This window comes from Macaca thibetana, chromosome 1, assembly GCF_024542745.1.
Source record: "Macaca thibetana thibetana isolate TM-01 chromosome 1, ASM2454274v1, whole genome shotgun sequence".
Taxonomy (NCBI): Eukaryota; Metazoa; Chordata; class Mammalia; order Primates; family Cercopithecidae; genus Macaca; species Macaca thibetana.
The window spans coordinates 93,455,108-93,479,602 of record NC_065578.1 but is presented as its reverse complement, the minus strand read 5'-3'; the positions used below and the strand labels follow the sequence as shown (position 1 = coordinate 93,479,602).

The following is a 24,495-nucleotide window of genomic DNA, read 5'->3' as shown; positions in this document are numbered from 1 at the left end:
ACCTGGCTGTGAGTAACAAAAGTCAGAGAAGCAATGGCTTTCATTTTTCTCCCCATGCACAGTCTGGTGCTGGGTCCTCCAAGAGAGGTTTGGAACACCACAGGTTTCCTCAAGACCCCAGGCTGCTCTGTGTTTCCCTCCTTCATCCCCAGCATATGCTCGTCATCTGGTGACCTCAAAACACCTGAGCTGCCTCCTCCAGTCCGTCCATGTTGCAGGCAGGGGCCAGGCAAAGGGCAGAGGGGCCTACTTCAAAAGACCGTCTCCAGAAACCCCAGCCTGGGACTTCTCCTGGTGTCTTTTTGGTTACCATTGTGCCATAGACTCACCCTGTATACATGGGAGACTGGGCCAGGCATGATCACCTTTAGCCAAATTGCATAGATAAGCATCAATCTTTGTCACTGTGACACAGCCTAGTCACTCAGTGCCAGGCAAGGTTAATGGAATGGGTTCGTGTGTGCATTATTCTTGTGGTCTTTCTTATGCTTCATGTTATTCATTTATTAGGACTCTTAGGCAACAGGGTGTTAAAAATGCAGAGGAGATGCATGCTATGATCTGAATGTTTACATCCTCCCCAAAATTCATATGTTGAAATCCTCATCCCCAAGATGATGGCATTATGAGGTGGGGCCTTTGGGAGGTGATTAGGTCATGACTGGTATTAGTGCCCTTGTAAAACCCCAGAAAGCCAGCTTGCTTCTTCCACCATATGAAGACCCAGAGGGACTAGAGGCAAGGGGACTGGCAAGAAGGCCAGTCCTTTTTCTATGCCTATTTTGATGAAATATTCTAGAAGGGAAGTGAACAAAGGCAGTCCTAGAGGGGAAGAACAAAAAAGATAGGATACTTCCTTAGTATTTGCTCATTCAACAATTTATTTTTGCATACACACTAAAATCTTTTTTTATTATTAAAACTTTGTATTATAGGAAAAAAGTATCAAAGTAGAGTGGATAATATAATGAGCTCCCATGGACCTATCACCCAGCTTCAACTATTATCAATATTTGGGTGTTCTTGTTTTAACTGTTCTCCATTTTTTTTTCCTAAAGTTTTTTTGAAGCAAATCACAGACAATATATCAATTCACCATGTATACTTCCCTATGTATCTCTAACACATAAGAACTTATTTGTTTTAATAAAATCACAATGCTATGATCATACCCAACAAAATTTACCATAATGTCTTAATAATACCTAATACCCAGTCCATGTCCACTTTCCCTCAATTGTTACAGCTGGTTTGCTCAGATTAGAATCAAAATCCACATGTGGCCATTTTACTGATATGTCTCTCGGGTCTCTTTTCATCTCTAATAACCTCAGGGGAGACAGGAGGGAGGATGGCCAGGACTTAGTGATAACTTGCTTATTGACACACAGTTTTGCCGGCTTGCTTCCTCCCTTCCCACCCACTCTTCTCAGCCCCACCCTTGTATGGAAAAAACAGAAATTAAAGTGCTTTGCCCAGCACCCACTGAAGCTATTTCCAAGGAGTTTGAAGAGTACTCCCGGCAAGACCAATGCCTCGGTCCAGTGCTCCGGTCAAGGAAGGGAGACGCTTCTCAGTGGTGTAGTGTCAATAGCAGCTTAGCTGTTCTTTCCTCTGGAAAATTCTACCCATCTGCTTTGTAGCTCTCATACCTAACAAAGCCTTTCATTTCACAATTAGAAAATAAGCCTGAAATATGAATGCTTCCTGAGTGTACCTACATTTATTCTAGAGTTTCAAGGTCAAAAAGAATACAAGGACTTCTGCATCTACAGCAGAGAGGAGAGGGGCATATGAGATATGAGAACCTGGCTGGTCAAAGCCTAACTCCACCTGTTTGTCAGCTTTGCTGCAAGTTAGATCAGCTCAGTGATCATTTAGGAGAACCATGCTGGCAAATAAAAAGCTGAGGCTTTTGGTCCCCAGAAACTTGGAGGAGAATTACAAGTCCAGCTCGTTAAAAGGCGCATGCCCAGTGCTCACTTCACGCCTACTCAGGAAGCATGCTTGAGTTTGAAAACCACTGACTTTACACTTCGAACTCAGTCCTACACGACTCCTCTAGGATCAGTGATTCCATCAGTTTTGAAACATGAAGAATGAAGTCAAACAGGACGTGATCTTGGTTTCCAGAAAACCAGATGTTCACATCAGGCTCTGGGGCTTGGAGGTAGCACACTTGGGGGTTTCCATATCCCCTGCCGAGGTGGCAAATGCAGGAGCAGTGCTGAGTCCGTATGGGCTGGGGTTTCCTGAACACTGCTGGCAGTTGGAGAATCTGCAAGGGAACTTCTCTGATGCCTGCCAGCAGCTGCTTTAAAATAAAGGTGATGTAGCTGGTCAAATCCTCCATGAGAGAGCAGTGTTGAATGAAGGAAGAGACACAACCTGTCTGAAAATGGCACAAAGGAAGACAGATGTAAACAGTGACGAGAAGACTGCAGTGTCTACAAAGCTCCGAGGTGAACAGATGGGCACCCCAGGCCCTCAGCACTTCCTTCACACTCTGTCAGCTGCTCTCTGTTTTCCTTCCTCTAGGAATCTTGTTTGGTGTCGCTAAAACAGCAACCAGAATCACTTTGAAATAGTGATAGTATTTAATATAACTATGAAACTATCTGTGATTGACAAGCACAGCAGGGAGACTTGGAATGAGAGCCTTTAATTTGTCAATTAAATAAAAGAGTTTTGTTTCTAAAAGTAATCTTGCAGAAAAGGTCCTGCGATCAGAAAGGAGGAGAAGGGGAGTTTTCAAGCATATAGGAGATCAGATAGTGCTTATGTGTGTATATACCTACAAACATATATATATTTTAAAAATTGTTTTACTGTCAATTACAGCTTCCCACACTCCTAGACAGCCGTTCTCAAGGTATCAATCTGAGATCTTGGGGAGGAATATTATCTGATATGTCACCAAGAATTCAAGAGGTGAGTAGCCTGATGGTAGTAATTATAATTTCATTATGTCTTTCTACCATTTACCCCTCTTATGCCAAATAATTTAATTGTATTTCAAACCTGTTCAAGGAAAAGCACATTTGATCTTTCCATCTAGCGATTTCAAAGCACCTGTTCACATCCCAAATTATCTGTGCTCTTAGGTAAGAGGCAGAAAGAAAGGAACCACCCTTCTGATTTCACATCAAAAAAGAAATGCCACTGGCAATAAGCAACTTGCCTGGTGTGGCACAAATCACCAGAGGACTTACAGTTGAATCTACGTCGTTTCAGTACTGAAGTGGTTCATTATTCTGTTATAGTCTTTAAATTCAAATAACATATACTGCCAATAATAATAGCATACACCTTTATAGCTTACAGGCACTCTTCTTCTAAGTGTTTTACCTATGTTGGCTTATTTCATCATAAAGAAAACAATTGACTTTTGTGTCATTTTGTAAAAAGATGTGCACATTTTAATTAACATCAGGTTGCACAAGTACCCTCCCATACAGAAATGGATTCTTCCACGCAACAAATGAGAGGTGCTGGGGATATGATGACGAACAAGCAGATTTGGTTATGGCCCTATGGGAAAGAAAGATGGGAAAAAAGCAATTCTCTTCAAGGGTGATGAGTGTTACGAAAGGGAGGGAAAAGTTGAAACAGGTTTTTTTCCAAACTTTTCTCCCTTCATTATTCGCAGCTGACTTGGGCTCCACCAACCTGGAAAATTGCATGGTTGCAATCTGTCTTTATAAAACTCATCTCAACCTGGGCCGAGTATGCACACTGATGTGTGGGAAAGTTAGAGAAGAGCCCGTTGTACTAATGCTCACCTGCTACAGTGAGAGTCTCTGTTAAACAGTCTTTTCTTCACAGCATTAAAAAAATTCATATCAGTACAATAAGGTTGAAATTGATAGAGAATGTAAAAAAATCCCCAAGGTATATCAACACTCTTAGTTCTGAGTAGGGGTTCCAGAAGGCTTCTTGACTGTCTAGATAGCAAGTCTAATCATTTGTGAACTGGGTTAAAGCAGAAGGCCCAGTTTATATTAATTGGTATTACACCATTTGACCTGAGAACAGCCCCTTCGTCTCTGAGTGCTTTGACTAAATGAGCAACATAATAATAGTAATAACCCCTTACAAGATTGTCATAAGACTCACTGTTGTTGAAGCAATTTGAGATTTTGCCTTTATTGAAGCATAGATGGTGATTATAGGCATGACTCACTATGTGGATTCTCCCCGGGCTCATCAGTTTCAGAGGGCAAGTGTTGGCATGTGGACAAAGAGAGGGATGACAGGTAAACATGGCTTATTGCAATGGGGAACTATTTTCAGTCTCAACTGATTGAATCCTAATGGTTTTATAAATTCCCCAGTACCACTGAAAGCAAAGCAAGTAATAAGGTATGTTTTAGGAATAAAAGCAGCATTAATTTAATGTTGTATTTTCCCCTAAAGCAAAGCCAAATGGCATTATGGAAGCCAAGCTACTGGCAACTCCACCAGCCTTCTCCTGAGTTCTTGACAATACAGATCTACCCTCAAAGGATGAGGCCAGCAAGCCCCACGGGTGCCCACACGGAGAAGAGAAGGCCATCAGCCTCCTCTTAGCTGGCACAGAATTGAAAAAGTGTTTTTCTAGGAATGAAGACTTCATCTGTTCTATATTTGCAGAATTTTAAAACATGCACACATGCACACACACAGAGGCACACACACACACGCAAGAAAACCACAAACCACACATTTCAAGGAAATGGAAGAATTCGTTGGTAAAATTAAGCTAATAAGATTATTTTCCAAATATAAGAAACTAAATTTTAGACTATTTAGCCAAAGAAATTTGCTCTGATCTTGCCTTTCTACAGCAGAACCATTCCCCAGTCATTTTATTTCCCCCCTTTTCTCCCCAGTATCCCCATCTTGGTGGGACAACAGAACCCAAGAACTGGCTTAACAGTAAAATATTTTCTGCATTTGCCCAAGGACACATTCCCAAGGAATTCAAATAAAGGACACTGGAAGAGGAGAGGCTGTACTACAGTGCTCTAGGGGTCACTCTATGATTGTTGTTGTTGTTGCTGTTGTTGTTTTGAGACAGAGTCTTGCTTTGTCGCCCAGGCTGGAGTGCAGTAGCTCGATGTCTGCTCACTACAAGCTCCACCCTCTGGGTTCACGCCATTCTCCTGCCTCAGCCTCCTGAGTAGCTGGGACTACAGAAGTCTGCCACCACGCCCGGCTAATTTTTTTGTGTTTTTAGTAGAGACGGGGTTTCACCACGTTCGCCAGGATGGTCTCGATCTCCTGACCTCGTGATCCACCCACCTCGGCCTCCCAAAGTGCTGGGATTACAGGCATGAACCACCGCGCCCGGCCACTCTGTGATTTTCTTTAAGGCTCATCCTAGTATTCTCCTAGTCCCTAAGTAGATGGCTGTAGGTTTTGTTTTTTGTTTTTCGCAGCTGGATTAAGGATTGCTGAGAATATGGATGTTTTCTTTTAAATGTGGAAGTCAAACCCAAACTTTGGAGCGTTGGCCTCACAGTAGATTATGACTCTGGCTGCCTTAAAATAACCCGAAGCCTTTGCCTTGCCCCAGTTTATCCGTCGGCCGAGTATGCAGGACTTGCTGTGGGTGACCAGGCCCCTCATGCAGAATGGTGGTCCAGAGACCTTTACAAAGCTGATGGGCATCCTGTCTGACCTCCTGTGTGGCTACCCCGAGGGAGGCGGCTCTCGGGTGCTCTCCTTCAACTGGTATGAAGACAATAACTATAAGGCCTTTCTAGGGATTGACTCCACAAGGAAGGATCCTATCTATTCTTATGACAGAAGAACAAGTAAGTTTTCTGAGTTCTGCTTATAAATTGGACCCTGTTGTTGGTAAAGTTGATGGTGTAACACTTCCAGGTGAAACCAAACCTGGGGTTGCATCTATCTTGTCTTGTTGAGTGGCCTTAGGCAAAGAGACTTCTCCCAGAAAGTCCACTTCCCCTTGCAGAAAGGGGGCGTTGCTTATAAGCAATTCTGGACATGAACCACAGAAAGAACTGAGGCCCACTTGGAAAGGGAACAGAGGGGCCATTTCCCACTGATGTAATTGAACTAGGGCTAAGTTCAAGAGGAAGAGAATGATCCGCAAGGAAGCAACCCAGAGTTGCAGGCAAAGCTCAGGTCAGAAGGGCCCTGGCAAGTAAACACGGCTGTGAGATGCTTTTACAAACGCATTGCAGTGAAAATCTACATGTGTAGTACTAAATTACATTCCGAATGGCAAATTCCTGGCAAATCATCTTCCCCACCTTTCACTTTTTTTTTGTCTTCTATGGGGTAAAGGAGGGTGGGGTGGGGAAGAAATGTAACTGGGTGCCCCTGTAGTTAAAAATTGAAAAGAGGCAGCAAGGGACATGCCAAAAGTAGTAGGATTCTAAGATAGCTACACACAACAAAGCAGCTAAGCAGCTAATTGAAGGGAAATGACGGAGGCTCAAGCTGAGATTCCAAGTAGGGGGCTTTGTTTGGCTTCTCAGTCCCTTTCATCTGAGAAAGACCTCAGTTTCTAGCAGTAATCAGAGGCAGGCTTCTCAGCCTCCTTCTTCTAAAGCAGAATAAACCACAGGGCAAGCCCCGTCCTTTGTTTCTCTGATGAGGCCATTACTGAGAGGCACTGTGGCATTTTGCTACTAATGATGAGCTTGTTATTGGTGGGGTACAGCCTATTAATTTAGGTTATTCGTCAAATCCTCCAGCATGGGGTTGAATGAGACATGTGATGTGGATACACTAATGACTATGTTGAGTTACAAGCAATGGGGAGTTTCTGTAAAATCTGTCCCTTCTCTCCTGGCAGCATCCTTTTGTAATGCATTGATCCAGAGCCTGGAGTCAAATCCTTTAACCAAAATCGCTTGGAGGGCGGCAAAGCCTTTGCTGATGGGAAAAATCCTGTACACTCCTGATTCACCCGCAGCACGAAGGATACTGAAGAATGTAAGATCCCAGCTGGGCTTGCCCTGTGTACCCTGGACCTCCCAGAAGTGTGTGTGTGTGTGTGTGTGTGTGATGTGATGTGCCTTCCTGGTAGCACGTCTCATGTTTGTTTTTTGCTAAGTGGACTCTTGCATTTCCTCCCCCATCCACAGTCATCGCTGGAATGCTTTGCTTCAGTGCCCCTGCCTGGGCCCTCCCCTCTGTACTGCAGCCTACAATGAGGTTTTCTTTCCCACTGCTTGAATTATATCCCTAATGGAAGGGTTCACAGTTCTCTGAATCCTGGCTACTCAGAACAGATAAAGACAGGGAGGAAGGGAGGAAGAGTATTTTCTCCCAGGGGGTCCAAATCTAGCTTTAACGAGGGAGGTTCCGAGAAAATAATACCATCAATATTACAGGGACTTCTGAGATACTAAGAAATTAGATTCTGTCAGCCCAGGAGGTTGGGAGATGGTGAATTGTTCTGGGAAATGGCAATAGACTGAGAAAATAAAAACACTTCCTTAAAAAGCCTTTCCCTAACACTAAGTGACAGGGGCAGAAAAGACACAACCAAAAAGTTCTCTCTCACTTTTCTCTCTGTTCGTGTCTCTGTCTCGATCTCTGTCTGGTTTTAGGCCAACTCAACTTTTGAAGAACTGGAGCGCGTTAGGAAGTTGGTCAAAGCGTGGGAAGAAGTAGGGCCCCAGATCTGGTACTTCTTTGACAATAGCACACAGATGAACATGATCAGAGTAAGAGGGGGTTGGAGGATGGGGAGGGGAGGGGAGGAGGAAAGGGTGGGAGCAGGAAAGTTCCACTTGTTTCCTTTTCCCAGCAAAGAGTTAATCGCTATTGGAGTTAGATCAAAATACAAGCAGGCCCCAAAGGCCCTCATTCCAAGCAGTCACCAAGTGGGGTCACTGACTTTGGATGAGAAATATGTTTCTTGAATTCTGGGAGAAGTCTAAAAGCTGCCATAAGACCAGTGGTTTCCTGGAGTTTCCTGCTTTTATGAATTCACTCAAGGGCCTCAAATTCAAAGAGGCATCTCCCCAAGAGGCCAGGTCTGTAACTCCAAAGATCATTGAGTGTGTTTGTCTGGTCTCATTTTCAACTTTGCAAAACCAAGACAAGAGTTCTATATAGCAGGGATACTCAAAAGAAAACAAAAATATCCATAAGCAAAAGAAAGCTTTTTATATACTATTTTCAGTGCCCCCCATCTCCTTTGCCCCTACACATCTTCCCTCTATTCTAGAGACCCATGGACTGGGGGAATGCGATAAAGCTAGGTATGCCTCATAGTGGAACAAGCTCACTCGCTCTTTAGGGAGCCTTAGACTCTCTACCCTCAATCACTAAAAATTAGAAATGGCTGAAGAACAAGACCAAAGATCCTGTGGAATTTCTAAGCAGTGACTGTATTTCTTCTTCCCAAGGATATCCTGGGGAATCCAACAGTAAAAGACTTTTTGAATAGGCAGCTTGGTGAAGAAGGTATTACTGCTCAAGCCATCCTAAACTTCCTCTACAAGGGCCCTCGGGAGAGCCAGGCTGACGACATGGCCAACTTGAACTGGAGAGACATATTTAACATCACTGATCGCACCCTCCGCCTGGTCAATAAATACCTGGAGGTAAGGGGCTGCAAGCCCCATAGTGGGCCCCTTGAAGATAGCCCCATGAGTGGGACCAGAGCTCCCTTAGCAAGTCAAGTGGTCTTGAACTTAAGCTTTCATTTTCCCCACTGAAGAAACAAGAATCCCTACATCCCCTGTGCAGTTCTCATTCTCTAACAGCTTATCCATACTTAAAACTTATCTATGCTGAAAACTGTTTCTTCTTCACATGTCCTACCTTCTCATGCTGGGCTCCTCCTCCTGTAGCCCCCTTTAAGCATCTGCGTCTGTCCTCAACCCTCTCCTGTCTGCCATTGCTTGAGTGGCCATCTATGGCCAGTGTTCCCTTAACCCCACGGTCCCACTGTTTGCAGGATGCTCCTGCCCCCAAGTTCTACAAGCACATCAGCCTAAACACGTCCCCTCCAAAAACTGTATGTTCTCTTTGCCCATAAAACATATCCTCCTCCTGTATTTCCTATCCTAACTAACATCATCAGTGTTTGCCCAAATTCTCAAGCGAGGGATTTCAGGGTCATCCCTAATTTTCCTTCTTCACCCTCCACACAGCAGCTGTCACTTACTGAGTGTAACTTTATGCCAAGCACTGTTCCAAGTGCTTTTACACACATTTGCTTCATTTAATTCTCACAGCTCCATGAGGCTTGCACCATTGCCATTGCCAATTTGCAGATAAGAAGCCAGTGCTTAAAGAGGTTAAATAAGATCCTTGCATGACCATTAGGAGAAGCAAACAGGATCCAGCTCTGGAGATGCCTGAGTTCAGAGCCTGCCCTTCTGATTTCTCTTAACAAGCTTTGTCTCCTCTCCCTCCTATATCTCTCAGCTCTGCCTCTTGCATTCCAGGCTCTCTGAGGACTAGAGGCTTTGTCATCTCTGCACCAGCCCATTCCAAAGGCTTCCTCCCTGGACTCCAGGGTCCAGCCTCTGTTGGCCCAGGCGTTTCTCTACACTGGCACCAGAGTTATGTTCCGCAATCTTGCTTACATTGCTCTCCGATTTAAAATCTTAATGATTTGACCCCCAAATAACATAGGTCCCTTCCAAATCTGTCCTTCCCCACCTTCCCAGCCCTTGCTCACTGCACACCCTCAAGTCTGCTACCTGGCCCTTTCACGCCCACAGGCATTCCCATTCCATGAAGTCTTGGGATTCTACCCTTTGCAAATGCTGTTTTCATTGCTCATTTATTAGAGCACTTTTGGTCACAAGCTTTTTGCTTAAACAAAAAGAAAGCATTTATTGGTGGACATAAATAACGAAGTTCAGGGGGATCCAAGAGTTGGAAGCCACCTTGAGCCCCTGTGTCCTTCCACCTCACTTTTCTACTCATCTCTGCTCAGCGTCAGCCCTAGCCAAGCTCTCTCCTCTGCTGGTGCCCTACCTGCTTACAGCCCTTAGCAGTCATCTATATACCAAAAATCCCCTTCCATAGCAGAAGCATGCTCCTAGAGAGTTTCCCTGTCAGTCTGGCTCCTGTACCCACCCCTCTGTACTCTGACTGGGAGGCCTGGGTCAGCTACCCACCGCAGGGCCATTACTATGAGCAGGATTACTGTGAAGTGGGGGAAGATATTTCCCCAAAAGAAGAAACGCAAGGTAGAAAAGTGTATGTCTACCAACGCCTGAAATGACTGTCCCTTTCCTCATCTGCTGAGCTTCTACTCATTCATTCTTTGAGACTCAACACTCAGCTCTCAAATGTCACTTCTGCTTTGACGGAGGTTTAGTCATTCACTCCTCCATGCTTCCTGGCCCTCTCTTCACACCTCTCTCGGACCCCTCTCCCAGCTAGATTAGAGTTGGCTGTTGACATATCCATCTCTGGCTGGGCAGCTATTTAGAATCTGGGGGTTATTTAGAATCAGGGAGTATATCTCAGTCATTTTCAAATTCTTGCCCTCATACTTCCAGTAAATGACTCCATCTAAGGGCAGAAAATGACTCCATCTAAGGGCAGATCACTCTTGCCCATGGGCCAGATCTGGGTCTGTGTCATCTAGAACTGTTGGAAGGTAGGGGCTCTTGTGAGCAATAGGAGAGGGAATAAACTCAAGGGCCCTCGGGAGCATGCCCTCTTGTCTCAGACTTGTGAGTCCTGAGGATAAGCGAGGAAAAGCCTAGCTCTATCTGTCACCTGGTGCTCTTGAGGACTTGCTGTTGCCCTGGTGCCACCACAATTTTCCAGAGTGTATGACCCTCTCTCTCCAAACTCTGGAAGTGGCAGCACAGGCTCCCCAGTGGCCTTTCAGAAGGTGCCAGGCATGGTGGCAGCACCAAACTGCAGGCAACTACTAAGTGATCACCAACTTGTCTGAAGACAAGAATGACCTTGAATGCTTTCTATAAAACAGGACTTTTAAAAAAATTTTAAATTTTCTTTCTTTATTTTACCTTAAGTTCTGGGATACAAGTTCAGAATGTGTAGGTTTGTTAAATAGGTATACGTGTGCCATAGTGATTTGCTGCACCTGTCAACCCATCATCTAGGTTTTAAGACCCACATGCATTAGCTATTTGTCCTAATGCTCTCCCTCCCCTAGCCCCCCACCCCACCCCAACAGGCCCTGGTGTGTGATATTCCCCTCCCTGTGTCCATGTGTTCTCATTGTTCAGTTCCCACTTACAAACAAGAACATGTGGTGTTTGGTTTTCTGCTCCTGTGTTAGTTTGCTGAGAATGATGGCTTCTACCTTCATCCATGTCACTGCAAAGGACACAATCTCATTCCTTTTTATGGCTGCATAGTATTCTATGGTGTATATGTACCACATTTTCCTTATGCAGCCTATCATTGATGGGCATTTGGGTTGGTTCCATGTCTTTGCTATTGTAAACATACATGTGCATGTATTTTTATAGTAGAATGATTTATACTCCTTTGGTCATATATCCAGTTATGGGATTGCCAGGTCAAATGGTATTTCTGGTTCTAGATCCTTGAGGAATCACCACACTATCTTCCACAATAGTTGAACTAATTTACATTCCCACCAACAGTGTAAAAGCATTCTTATTTCTCCACAGCTTCACCAGCATCTATTGTTTCTTGACTTTTTAATAATCACCATTCTGACTGGCATGAGATGATATCTCAATGTGGTTTTGATTTGCATTTCTCTAATGATCAGTGACGATGAGCTTTTTTCATATGTTTGTTGGCCACATAAATGTCTTCTTTTGAGAAGTCTCTGTTCATATCCTTCACCCACTTTTTGATAGGGTTGTTTGTTTTTTTCTTGTAAATTTGTTTAAGTTCCTTATAGATTCTGAATATTAGACCTTTGTCAGATGGGTAGATTACAAAAATTTTCTCTCTCATTCTGCAGGTTACCTCTTCACGTTAATGATAGTTTCTTTTGCTGTGCAGAAGCTCTTTAGTTTAATTAGATCCCACTTGTCAATTTTGGCTTTTGTTGCCATTGCTTTTGGTGTTTTAGTCATGAAGTCTTTGCCCATGCCTATGTCCTGAGTGGTATTGCCTAGGTTTTCTTCTAGTTTCATGATTTTGGATTTTACATTTAAATCTTTAATCCATCTTGAGTTAATTTTTGTATAAGGTGTAAGGAAGGGATCCAGTTTCAGTTTTCTGCATATGGCTAGCCAGTTTTCCCAACACCATTTATTAAATAGTGAATCCTTTCCCCATTGCTTGTGTGTGTCATGTTTGTCAAAGATCAGGTAGTTGTAGATGTGTGGAGTTATTTCTGAGGCCTCTGTTCTGTTCCACTGGTCTATTGGTCTGTTTACAAAACAGACTCTTAAGCATCAACCCAAATCGACTGGCTTGGAATTTCCAGGGAAGAGGCCTGGTTATGTGCATGTTTACAGACCTATTAGATTTGTGGGACCTTGGAGTTCCCTTGTAACATCTCCCTCCTCTCATGGTGCCTCTACCTGCTAAGCCCTTATTCCCAGGCCCACCACCATCCACCCACTGCTATTATAACATAAGCAGGACCTGTGCCGGGGGTGTGGATGGAGGAGAGAGACTCTATTGCTTTATTTGTGCAGCATGGAGTTCAGTGGTTCTCACAATGTTTTTGTGAAGTACTATGAAGAATATACCTTGTCTACTTGACATTTGTATCATGACATAAATGTCTTGTTTTCCAGAAGGATTATTTTTCCCATGCAGCTTGTACCTAATGCAGCCCCAGGCACCCAATAGATACTTAAAATACATTAGTTGCTTAAATGTTTAAGAATTCAGTCTCTGGACCCACACTGCCTGGGTTCAAATTCCTATTATCTGTGCCCAGTTTCCAAATCTTTAAAATAGGGATATTAACAGTACTTACCTAATAGGCTTGTTAATGAGAATTAAATGAGCTAATTCATGCAAAGCACTGACATATAGTAAGCACTTAATAAATATTAGCTTTTTAACAAAATACAAGCCAAAAAACATTGCTCAGGAGAGAAAATGATGTTAGTGCCTCCTGTAAACAGGCCTCCAAGCTGGTGCTCCTCTAGGAATCACAGAGCTGCAAATCACATCCTCCCTGGCCACCAGGGCTTCACGAGGGCCTCTGAGCAGAGGGGTTATGATGGGGGCAGAAGCCCAGCAGCTGTGATAAGGTTGTTTCTGGTCTTCCTACCCTTGGGTGGAGGAGGAGGAAAACAAGGGAGCAATGAACAGAAAGGAAAAGACAGCAGGGAGGAAATGTGTGAGGAAGAAACACGTCACTGTGACTTGTCCTGGAATTTTCTGCTTCTGTTCTTGTGTTTTGGGAAGTCTGGAGAAGACTTGGAAATCATTCACCTCCCCACCCTGAGGATGGCTCAGTAGCAGACAGGCCATGAAAACTCTCTGCTGATGGCTCTAAAGGTCTCTCCAGGGCAGGAAAGCAAGGATGTTGCTTCACTGGGCTGCTGAAGGCCTGCCTGGGGACTCTGAGTAGAGAGTATAGGCCCCTCCCAGGAGGGCGGCCCAAGCACCATGCTGGCATTTCTGTGGACCATGGTCTGGTGTCTCAGACCCTCTCCACAATGACGACTGCAATCTCATTCACCCCATACATACATTCTGTCTTTCCTCTGATCCCCTCCCCTTAGCAGGAGGAAATAAATGGAAGTCAGATGGCCCGGTTAGAAGGGAGGCGGTGGAGTAGGAAAATAGATGATGGTGGTTTGGGGAGCCTCACGTCACGCATGGGGAGACATTCATTCCCATGGGCCTTCCAATCACCCTCTTCTCCAAATCTGAGGACACAGGACAAATGGGTCCTCATACAGGCAAATATCTTAAACTGGTATGTGTATTAATTTATAGTTCTAATGTATTCAGATATATTTTGCTTCTGGAGAAAAGCACAATAAGAAAAATTAATACATTATTCTTCTTATTACCCTTCAGTTAAAACAAACATACACATCCCTCCCCTTTGTATTTTTTGTTTAGCAAAAGATTAGGCCTGGCACAGATGAAATACTATTCAGAGTTCACAGTGTATTTTCATTTCATAATATATTTGATTTTCAGGTCTTGAATTTCACATCAGGAAGCTGAATTCAGCCAGATTTTAATACAAAAATACCTCTGATCAAGGCATAAAATTGTACTTTAATCAGTAACCACTGTATTTCTCTAAGCTGTGAAAAAACAAGTGTTCATTAACTTCTTTTTCCTCTGCTGTCAGCACAGTCAATACATGTGCATAACTCCTTATTATCTACGTGGTGATTATCTTGCTGATGAATTCTCAAAGGCCAGAGTTTTGGACTATTTTTTCTCTGCACCTTGCATGTTCCTGGCCACATGCCACCACCACCCAAACAGAATGGACTCAGGGAACGTATTTTTCAGGATAACCTAAGAAAAAATAGGATTAAGAAGATAAAACTGCTGATCATGTAATGTGCTTTAGAGTCAGATGTATAAATATTTGCGAATTATCTGTCCTATTGCTTTCTTCTATTAATTTATTGATTCTAGATGTGCATTGGGAGGCTAGGGAGAAATCAGGGGATTGTGAGAAAGAGCACAGAAGTCTACATCACACAAACAATCATATTTCAAGGGCCATGAACTAGATCCTAAGTAACTCATAGGCAATGACCTCATTTCATGCCTCTAAGAAACATATAACTGGCCTAAAGAAGGAAAACATGGGCAAGGGGAAGGCTGGGGTCATAGGTGGAGGTCCAAATAGTAATCCATGGAGCTCATAGGGTGGACTGATATTGAACCTGCTATGAGCCAACCACCTGCTGGCCACTTTTGCATTTCATCTCATGCCATACTCCCAATTACCTGCCTAGTAAGCATGGTTGTCATTTTATAGAATTAAAAACAGAGACTCAAAGAGGTTGACAGTCTAACATAATACAACAGCTGAATGGGGGATCTGGAATTCTAACCCAGAGCTGCCTGACTCTGATGAGAAAGCTCTTTCTGCTATCATATGCAGCCCATGTTAATAGGGGCTCAGTAAGTATTGTCTGGATAAATTATATAATGAATCCAATGAAGGCAGACATTATTTTGTAATATGCAGCATAATAGGCACTATTATGATTAGATTTTTCTGCTTGAAAGTAGCTAGATTAGAGTAGGAAACCAAAAAGATGTGAATTCATTCAGTCATTCATGCATTTGCATGGATTGAACTACCCACACTTGAATAAATGCTGTTAATCCTTGATTCCTTGGAAGCTCACATGAGAGAGATAAGTGTGTCGTTAAATAATGCCATAATAGTGGTATCTCAGAGGACTGGCAGAACATAATTCAATCTGATAGAGTAGAAACAGATTGTACAAATCCAATTCAAAACATTATAAATCCTCTAAGCACTGTCAATTCTTCCTCCAAATAATCTCTGAAATTCCTCCTTCTTCCCCATTTATGGCCTCTGTTTACAGAAGCCTGTACTATCTCTTTTAGCTGGTTGCCAGGCCTTCAGTCTCTTGCTGTTCAGCTCCCAACTGCTTCCAGCAAGATCTTTCTAAAACCCCAGGCTTGCTATGACTTAGCACCCACAGCTCCACAGTGACTCCTCATTGCTGTTAAAGTAAAGGCCTTGGCCGGGCGCGGTGGCTCAAGCCTGTAATCCCAGCACTTTGGGAGGCCGAGACGGGCGGATCACGAGGTCAGGAGATCGAGACTATCCTGGCTAACACGGTGAAACCCCATCTCTACTAAAAAATACAAAAAACTAGCCGGGCGAGGTGGCGGGCGCCTGTAGTCCCAGCTACTCGGGAGGCTGAGGCAGGAGAATGGCGTAAACCCGGGAGGCGGAGTTTGCAGTGAGCTGAGATCCGGCCACTGCACTCCAGCCTGGGCGGCAGAGCGAGACTCCGTCTCCAAAAAATAAATAAATAAATAAATAAATAAAGTAAAGGCCTTCCCAGTCTAGCCCTTCATGCTTCTTCCATGTTCTATGGGACTGCCCCAGGCTTCCCACCTGGTACCACTGAACCTTTCCATCCTTCCCCCATTTGACTGACTGGTCAACACCCACACCCACGCTTCGGGACTCAGGTCCTATGTTTCGGGCCTTCTTCTATGCACCATTCCCTTCCCTGTAGCCCTTGATCATGATTTGTTTATACGCTTCTGCACCTTCATGGCCCTGAACCCCTCAAGGGCCGAAACTGCCTTACTTTTCTTTTTGACTTCCCAACTTACCTTAGTGGAGCTGTAGTCACATAGAGTAGATACTCATAACTGATGCTCTGGGCTGTAAAGGTTAAATTTTCCAGCTAAGCAAGGAAGAAAGATGGTTTCAGGCAGGAGGAAGAGCATAAGCAAAGCGCAGAGGTGTGAAGCTCAAAAGAAGTGGACGGGCTGGGCAGAGGTGTGGCTGCAGCATCAGGGGAGAAGCAGTAGTGCCTGGAGTCAGCCGGTATGGCTTGCAAAAGCTTCATCCTGTGGGTGAAAGGACACCATCTCTTGTACCAGCAGGCTCTGTGATTGGAGGCAGCATTGCTGTTTCACTGACTGAAAACTGAGGATGATAACCCGAACTGCAGTTCAAGTGGCATTCACTGGTGCGGCTAAAATGGGTGTTTGTGGCCAGAATGTGGTCTGATTGGTCAGTGCCCAGCTCTGTTGATTATCAAATGTTTTGAATATAGTAGCGCCCATGTGCCTAAGTTGTTGGGATGATTCAACAAGAAACTTTGAGAGCTCAAGTGCCCTGCAGTTGTCAGCCAGGTGATTCTCTTCCTTTGGACCCAGTTAGACACAGGCGTTGCCTAGTGGCTTTGCCCCAGTGTGAATCTTTGTGCTCCAACTCGATCTTTTTATTTGTTTCATTATTGTATTTAATTTGTTTATTTTAGAGACAGACATTTTTTAACAGCTGTGCATTTCCTGTCCCTTTGTTTTCCAGTCGTCATGTGTTTCCTTACTCTCTGTGGGTGAATGTTTCAGATGTCTGTTTGCGGTGCCCAGCGTGCAAGATAAAATTTATTGCAGTGCCTTCAGCCTCTAACTCGCCATTCCAACCAACACAGCCCAAGGCTATTTTATCCAGTGGCTTTTTCCATGTCGTGGGAAATAAATCTTGAACGTTACTGTTTAAATTTGCCAGGAAACTCATTCTGGGATGTTTGCCCACATCCATTGGCATTTCTCAAAAGGAACCCCAGGTGTCTACCTTGACACCAGCAGGGCCACTCGAGCCCTCCATGGGCATTCATCGTCCACTTTGTTCTCAGCCTGAGTTTAGGAGTTACAGATGTGAGAGGCGGGATTATACAGCCAACATCTCTAAGGGGGACGTGGCTCCCTTACCCTCGAAGACCTCACTCCTAGCACATCCTGGGTGTATTAGTCAAAACATGTCCTCTTATGCCATGCCAGCGCAGGGTTGCTCCCCACTTTGATCATCAAGTTTAAACAAAAAGAAAGATTTTCTTTCTTTCTGGGCCTCCACTGGACATCGTTTCCCACCTGACAGATAATTTAATGTATCTATGACCAAATGTGTTTGAATTAGAGACAGAGAGGTCACAGTGAAAGAAGGAAGCCTGCTGCTACTGCAGCTTGTCCTCCCAAGGAGGTGTTTGATTTAGCTGTGTAAACAAATGACTGCATTCTCCAGAGGTCCTGAGCACAGCTGCCTGCGCTGGAGAAGGCTCAAACCTCTTCCCCCAGGGTGAACTCTGCTTCCTGGTGAGTGCCAGCAAAACAACCAACAAAAAGCTGTAGGACTTGAGTGGACTTCAAATGGTAGTGGTCCTGCCACTTGGGCTCAGCCACAGCAGTTAGGAAACTAAGGGGCGGGAGGAAAGCCCTTTTCTTGCTTTATTGCCATTGGCTGTCATAGGGCATTATCAAAGAGGTTCTCTTTGAGATTCTGAGCTCTGGCTATAACATTTGCCCAGAATCTGCCTCTGAGACCTCAAGACACTGTGTTTTTATTCAACAAAGATGCCCTTTGATTTCTTTTCCCACTAGTGGTGCTAGGTTTGAGCACCTTACACTGGCCAGTTCTTGTCTACCTACATTCTTCCCTAACGTTCATGATTGCATAGTTACTCTTAGTGTAGAAGCAGACAGCTTTTACACATAGACTCCACGGCCTTAGCCTCCTAGAACCCACTATGTTCTAACTTACGAGCTAATCAGATCAAATATATCAAAATCAAAAACCTCTGCTGAGAGTTTATTCATTCGTCTCTGTCTCCCAAACATACTTATGTACACATGTGCACTCATATACATGTCCATTAGCCAAGATTTTGACTTCAGGGATCAAAGCAACTACCGATAGGGAATGAGGTCACTTGCTGCAAGGCAGGTAGCTTCCCCATGAGAATACAAGGCTACATCATGACTCATACTTCAGAGGGTGACCCAGGAACATCTGATTCATGTCCAAAGCAGCTTCTACAATTGCTCTACCTTGACCTTGGGAAGATGTGGGGAGGATGACATTCAGGATTAGCTTTATAAGGCCTTCCTGTGGGCAGAGTTGTCTGACTTTCACCTAATGACCGACAAGCAGCTAGCGAGCATCAGTGGGTGAGGACCCACCCCCTCTCACCTCCCCTACTGCCCAGCTGGGACGTGGGCTTTGGCATCTGTCCATAGCATTGTTCTAACCAGATGAGGTGTTATGGATCAGCTCAGGATGGGATATGTTCCCAGACACATTATTTAAAGAAAATAGCTCCCTTCCTCCCCTGATAAACAGCTGTCATGGCTAAAAGGTAACCTGGCTGGGGCTTAAAAGTCTGTTGACTTTCAAGATACTTTGCAAAAACAGTCATAAAAATGGTATTTATCAGGTCGTCACTATTGGTGAGACGGTTTGGTATACTACAGTGGTTAAAAACACAGAATCTCTCCAGAGGTTTACTTTGCTTAGTCGTGCCTCCTAAGTGAACTTGGACCTCATAAGGTGGTTGTGAGAATGAAATGGGTGAATATGAGTAAAGTCCTTGGGCCGGTTTTGGCCAGGTAGTAAGCCTTCAGTAAGCATCTGCTTTTATTCCTACAGGGAGGCACGTGTAAGCCTTCACAAACACCATCTCATGTGATCCTTAGAACAAACCTATGAGATAGTGCATAGCTCAATTTTGTAGGTAGGGAAACAGAAGTCACACAATTAGGAAATGGCAACAGGTCTGTTAGACTCTTAAACAGTATGCTACACCAATTTGCAAGACAAGGAAGACAAAGCACCTTTGAAAATGGGTCAGATGTTTTAGGGTAAATGAACATTTGAGAATCTTTTAAGTTTTTTTCCCTCTAGAGATTATCAAGGTATCAGTCTAGGGGGATGCATCAGGAAACATGACTATGAATCAGCTGCCTGATAAACCAGCCAGGATGGAGCCCACGTCATCACAGGAGTCAGCAATGCCACTGAAAACATCAGCTGCTTATTCCTGTATAGATTTCCCCCTTAAGACATGAAAGGGGAGTTCAAAGAGAATGGGCCAGATAGCTCTGAGAGCCATCTTACTAAAATGTATTTATTTTTACTAGCTTTTTTGTTTTAAGAGTTATACTGTCATTAGCACCGTAGCAAAAATTCACGTTTTATTAATTTCTCCTGGTTTATCATGTGATTCTAAGGTAGGATGCAGAGTTATATTCAAAACACACAAACCAACTCAACTCAGTAAACATATATCGAGGTCCTGTCATGACAAAATGCCATTCCAGAGACCATGGTGAACAAGCCATGGCCCCAGCCTCAAGGAATTTACTGTCTCTGGAACTGTGCTGGCCAATACAGTAACCAGCAGCCATGCAGGGCTATTTCAATTTAAATTAATTAAAAGTAAAAACACAATGCCTCAGATGCATTAACCACATTTTAAGTGTTCAGTAGATATTTGTGGCTCCTGCCTGCCATATTGGACAGGGCAGATATAGAACAATTCCATCACTGCAGAAAGTTCTACTGAACAGTGCTGTTCTGGGCAGAAGATCTTCTTGTTCAGGGATGTTACACCCCAGCTTGAGGCTAGAGTGTGGCTTATCCTCAGAGTAACAATAGGGAACAGTGGCATTCTGCAGGTTCAGCACTGAAGACATGGATGCAGGCTCTGCTTCTGACCTAGATTGACCTTGGGCAAGGCCTTTTGCTCCTCTGATCCCAATTCTTCACCAGCCAAGTAAGAACATCAGACCACAAGCCCTCTAGGGCTCTGTCCAAATGCCCCATGACTGAGTGAACGGGTAGAACATTCTATGTGTGTGTCACAACGTGAAGAGCAAAGACTTTCATCTCCCCAAATAATTTTGTTTTTCATTTTAGGAATTAAATTGCAGATTAACTCTAATTGCCAATACTAAACTTCTCTATATGCAGTTCTAAACTTGACAAACCAATTAAAATGAGATTATTTTACTACTTATCTTTGTAGAACATTGAGGTCTCCCTAAAGCTAATTTAAATGCATATTTTTAAAATGTATTCTAGCAGTTCAGTTCAGAAGCCCCTGGCCCAAGCATCACACTGTCAATCCTTTGTCATCGAGCAGTGTGGTCGGGTGGGTTAGGTACTGACAAACACTGTATGCCAGGCCCATAGTCGGGGACTGTGCTAACGGTCTACATATTAGATCCCACCTACCCTTGCCCTCAACAGACCCAAGCTATTAATCAAATAGCAAATCTTACATTATTTCTGTCCAGAAGAAACAAACACTTCTTGAGAACTTTTGGGGTGTGACCTGTTTAAGTCCTACATCTCATTTAAGGACTGGTCAGTGTTAGGCTGGGAAATGCCTGTTGGTGAGAGAATCACTGCCTAAAGAAAATTAGCCATTTCCCTTAGCTCTATGGTGGGTGACTACACAGACTGGTATTTCTTAAAGAAACACCAATTCCATTTCCTTTTAACATAATTATTAATATCTCATTAGCATGGTGTCACTTAAGCCTGGGCCCAAAGAAATACCAGTTCCATTTCCTTTTAAGGTAATTATTAATATCTCATCAGCGTGGTGTCACTTAAGCCTGGGCCCTTTAGAATTTTTCATGTACCTGTGTTCCTCTGCCCATATCAGCTGGAACACTAATAGTTTTCTTTGTTTTCTTCCTTTTTATCTGGAAGACTAAGAACATTACATGGGACCCATCCCCAGGGCATGGAGGCTGAGGTGGGACAGTTTAGTTCAGGAGGCCCAAGAAGTGTGGGTGTGCAGCCCCTTGTTCAAACACAGCCTCTGAATTGCCGGAGGCTTCCGGTGCACGCTCTGAGGTGCAGGTGGGACTCGGGAGTCAGGGGTTTTGGTGAACGAGTTGGGTTTGCCTGCTTCTTCCCAGTGCAGTGGAGCTTGGTTCTGTGGTCAGGTCCTTATGTCCTATCCGCCTTTCTCATTTCTTTCTTTCTTGTGTAATAGCTGTGGAATCAAATGAACTGGGGTTTGATACCTACTCTACCACCCTGGGGGACTCACTCAGCCTCCTTGAACCTAAGTTCCTGGGCTGCCAGGTGAGGATAAGTAGTAATTGCTGATCCGCCTACTTGACAAGACAGTAGCGAGGGTGCCGAGTGCCAGGCTGTGGATCCAGCCTTTCCCACGGTTCCTGGTGTGGCAGTAAGAACTCTGGGCCTGCAGGTGAAATTGGGGAGGGAGTCCCAGATCTGCCACTGTCTCTCTGTGTGACCTCAGGGAGGTCTTCTCAACAAAATAAGATATTTTATAAAGCTCAATTTCCTCTTCAGTAAAATGAGGATTCCAGGTAACTGACAGTTTGTGGCGATGAATCTGTTGCTTAAAGCCTGCAGTACGTCAATAGCCCAGTCTTCCTGCTTGCTTTCCCCCTTCTCCACTACCGGTGATCACAATCCGATCCCATAGGTGATATCCGTGCTTAAAACCCTGCATTAGCTCCTATGGCTCTTTAAGGCTTGCCCAGAACTCCCCTGGTCTTAGCACTGAAAACAGGTGTCTGGGGAAGCCCTGTGTTCACACTACTGAGTCCCGCAGAGCAAACCGTCTGGTCCCACCCTCCTTTCTAGTGCTGCTGTCACACTCACCTCCCTTGACCCTACATTCCCTTCTGTGCCTTGCAATTACCTGGGGAGCTTTTTACAAGATATGGATGCCCTGGCCCTGCCACTAGAGATTCTGATTTAATTGTTTGGGGTAGGGCCTGGCATAGGTATCTTTTAAAGCTCCCCAGTGGTTCTAAAGCACAGCCACAGATAGGAACCACTGCTCTATTCCTGTAGGTCCCCAGATACCTCATGTGCTGTTCCCTGAGCCTGAGCTGACCTTTCCCCCACTTTCCTCTCTTCAGTTAATTCCTGCTTATCCTCCTACTCAGGAGGCTCTTCCTCCAGGCAGCCTTCCCTGATACCTCCAGGAAGACTTAGCTGCGTCCCTCCGCTGGGCTTCCCCAGTACACTGGGCTTGCTTTCATTAGAACCTGATCCTTCACATTATGGTTGTTGGTTTACTCCAATCCTCTCCATCATTAGCTCTCAACTTTCTTTTAGGAAGAGATGTTTATCTTTCCTTCTTGTATTTCTAGAGTTGACCAGGCTCTGGCACATTGCAGACTCTCAGTATGCATTCAGTGAACAACTTCATCAAGACAACACCATCTGACCTCTTGTGAGTTACACGCTAAGAAAGAAATGTCAACACCAATAGCCCTCGCAATGATAGGAACAAGAGGTTAAAGAAAAGGAAATAGACGCAAGTAACAATATAAGTGCTTTAACAAATCTATACGAGAGGACAACCTTCATATTCAAATTTTTAAACATTCTTAGTTCTGCTCTTTTGTGGGTAACGGTTTTTTTTTTTCCTCTTCCAGGAGAAGAAAAGAGGCATATTATAGAAATTCCTCCTCCGCCGACTTTACTTGTCACACAATTGTAATTGGAAGTGATTTCCCTGACTAAGTCATTTTGGCTGTCTGTTATTTTCTCTCTTCCTCCTTGCTCTTCCCTCAGCTGGCTATCCTGTATGTTTGGAGAGAGCCAGAAAGGTTCAATGCTAGGAATGTTTCTCTCTCTCTTTAAAGCTCTTTAATCGTCAGTCTTTCTGATCTTCAAAGCAGGCTGTAGCCAGTGTGACCCCACTCCCTCGCCTCCCCATGCTGGGGAGTAAAAGCCTGGAGTATTTTTGTCATTTTGAGGACTTGCATATTTGGACAGCCTTGGACATCTGGAAAGTGTGGTCCTCACTAGCTCTGCAGGCATAAGAGCACGTCAGCATTTCCAAGCTCTCTTGCACCCCTACATCTGGACACATTGAAAACTTAACACCAGACTCTGGAGTTAAGCAAACATTAAGTTTATAGGCCTCCTTGCATTTGACCATTTCCTGGGGCAGCAGCTCTTATCCTCTGCCTTTCTGTGTGTGCAGTTGAGTCTTTGCAGTTGGTCCTCCTCAAACTCTCTCAACTTTGTGACTCTCTGCAGTGCTTGGTCCTGGATAAATTTGAAAGCTACAATGATGAAACTCAGCTCACCCAACGTGCCCTGTCTCTACTGGAGGAAAACAGGTTCTGGGCCGGAGTGGTGTTCCCTGACATGTATCCCTGGACCAGCTCTCTACCACCCCACGTGAAGTATAAGATCCGAATGGACATAGACGTGGTGGAGAAAACCAATAAGATTAAAGACAGGTGATGTTTCAGGAAGGGCTCGCTGTGTTTCTCCAAAGTCAGTGGGAAATTACATTTGGTAGAGAGAAAGGGATTGAGACTGGACTTGGCCTATAAATCAATAAAATTAAGTTAAATTTAAAAAAAAGATATTTTATAAAGCTTCACAAAGAGTCCTTGAATGAAAGCAATTACAGAGTTATGTTGTGGCTAATATTCAAAACTGAGATTTAAACTGAGGACTAGGAAGTAGAATTAGATCCTTTGGAAACATTTAAGATAAAGGTTTTAAGAGAATGCGTTCCAAGTCACCCTGTGGTCAGGAGGTGTGAGTGAGCTGTCCGAGCCCATTCCCATCCTTTGTCCCTCTGTGTCTTCTCAGGTACTGGGATTCTGGTCCCAGAGCTGATCCTGTGGAAGATTTCCGGTACATCTGGGGTGGGTTTGCCTATCTGCAGGACATGGTTGAACAGGGGATCACAAGGAGCCAGGTGCAGGCGGAGGCTCCAGTTGGAATCTACCTCCAGCAGATGCCCTACCCCTGCTTCGTGGACGATTCGTGAGTCCGAAGTTTGCGACCCTCCTCCATGACATGCTAATGGGGGTGCTGGGGTGGGCTGGGGTGGGCTGGGGTGCTCTCAAGCATTCAGTGGCTTTGGAGAGAGCCCCAGGGAGCAGAGCCAAACTGGAGAGCATGGAGCTCTGACTGAGGAACCTGCTTCTCCCAAGCTCCAGGCAGGCACAGATGAGTCAGTGCAGTGGTGGGAAAGGGAAAAGAGATGGTGTTGTAGCTGGAAAAGGGAAGGGGAAAATTAAAGCAAGGGAAGTGAGGCTCGGGGAGGGGACAAATTCCCCACTGTATAGTATGTTTGGCATGTGGAAGGGTTC

At 44.4% G+C, this 24,495-nt stretch overlaps 1 protein-coding gene across 2 annotated transcripts in view; it reads left to right on the top strand.

Annotated features, from left to right (window-relative positions):
• The window catches only part of ABCA4 (ATP binding cassette subfamily A member 4), a 128,485-nt gene that overhangs the window by 33,387 nt on the left and 70,603 nt on the right, over positions 1 to 24,495 (top strand). For both annotated transcript variants that reach the window (XM_050807257.1, XM_050807247.1), the window contains exons 7-13: positions 2,842 to 2,931; positions 5,558 to 5,798; positions 6,809 to 6,948; positions 7,569 to 7,685; positions 8,373 to 8,570; positions 23,423 to 23,628; positions 23,990 to 24,166. In XM_050807257.1, coding sequence (XP_050663214.1) covers positions 2,842 to 2,931; positions 5,558 to 5,798; positions 6,809 to 6,948; positions 7,569 to 7,685; positions 8,373 to 8,570; positions 23,423 to 23,628; positions 23,990 to 24,166 — 1,169 coding nt within the window. The remainder of the gene's footprint in view (positions 1 to 2,841; positions 2,932 to 5,557; positions 5,799 to 6,808; positions 6,949 to 7,568; positions 7,686 to 8,372; positions 8,571 to 23,422; positions 23,629 to 23,989; positions 24,167 to 24,495) is intronic.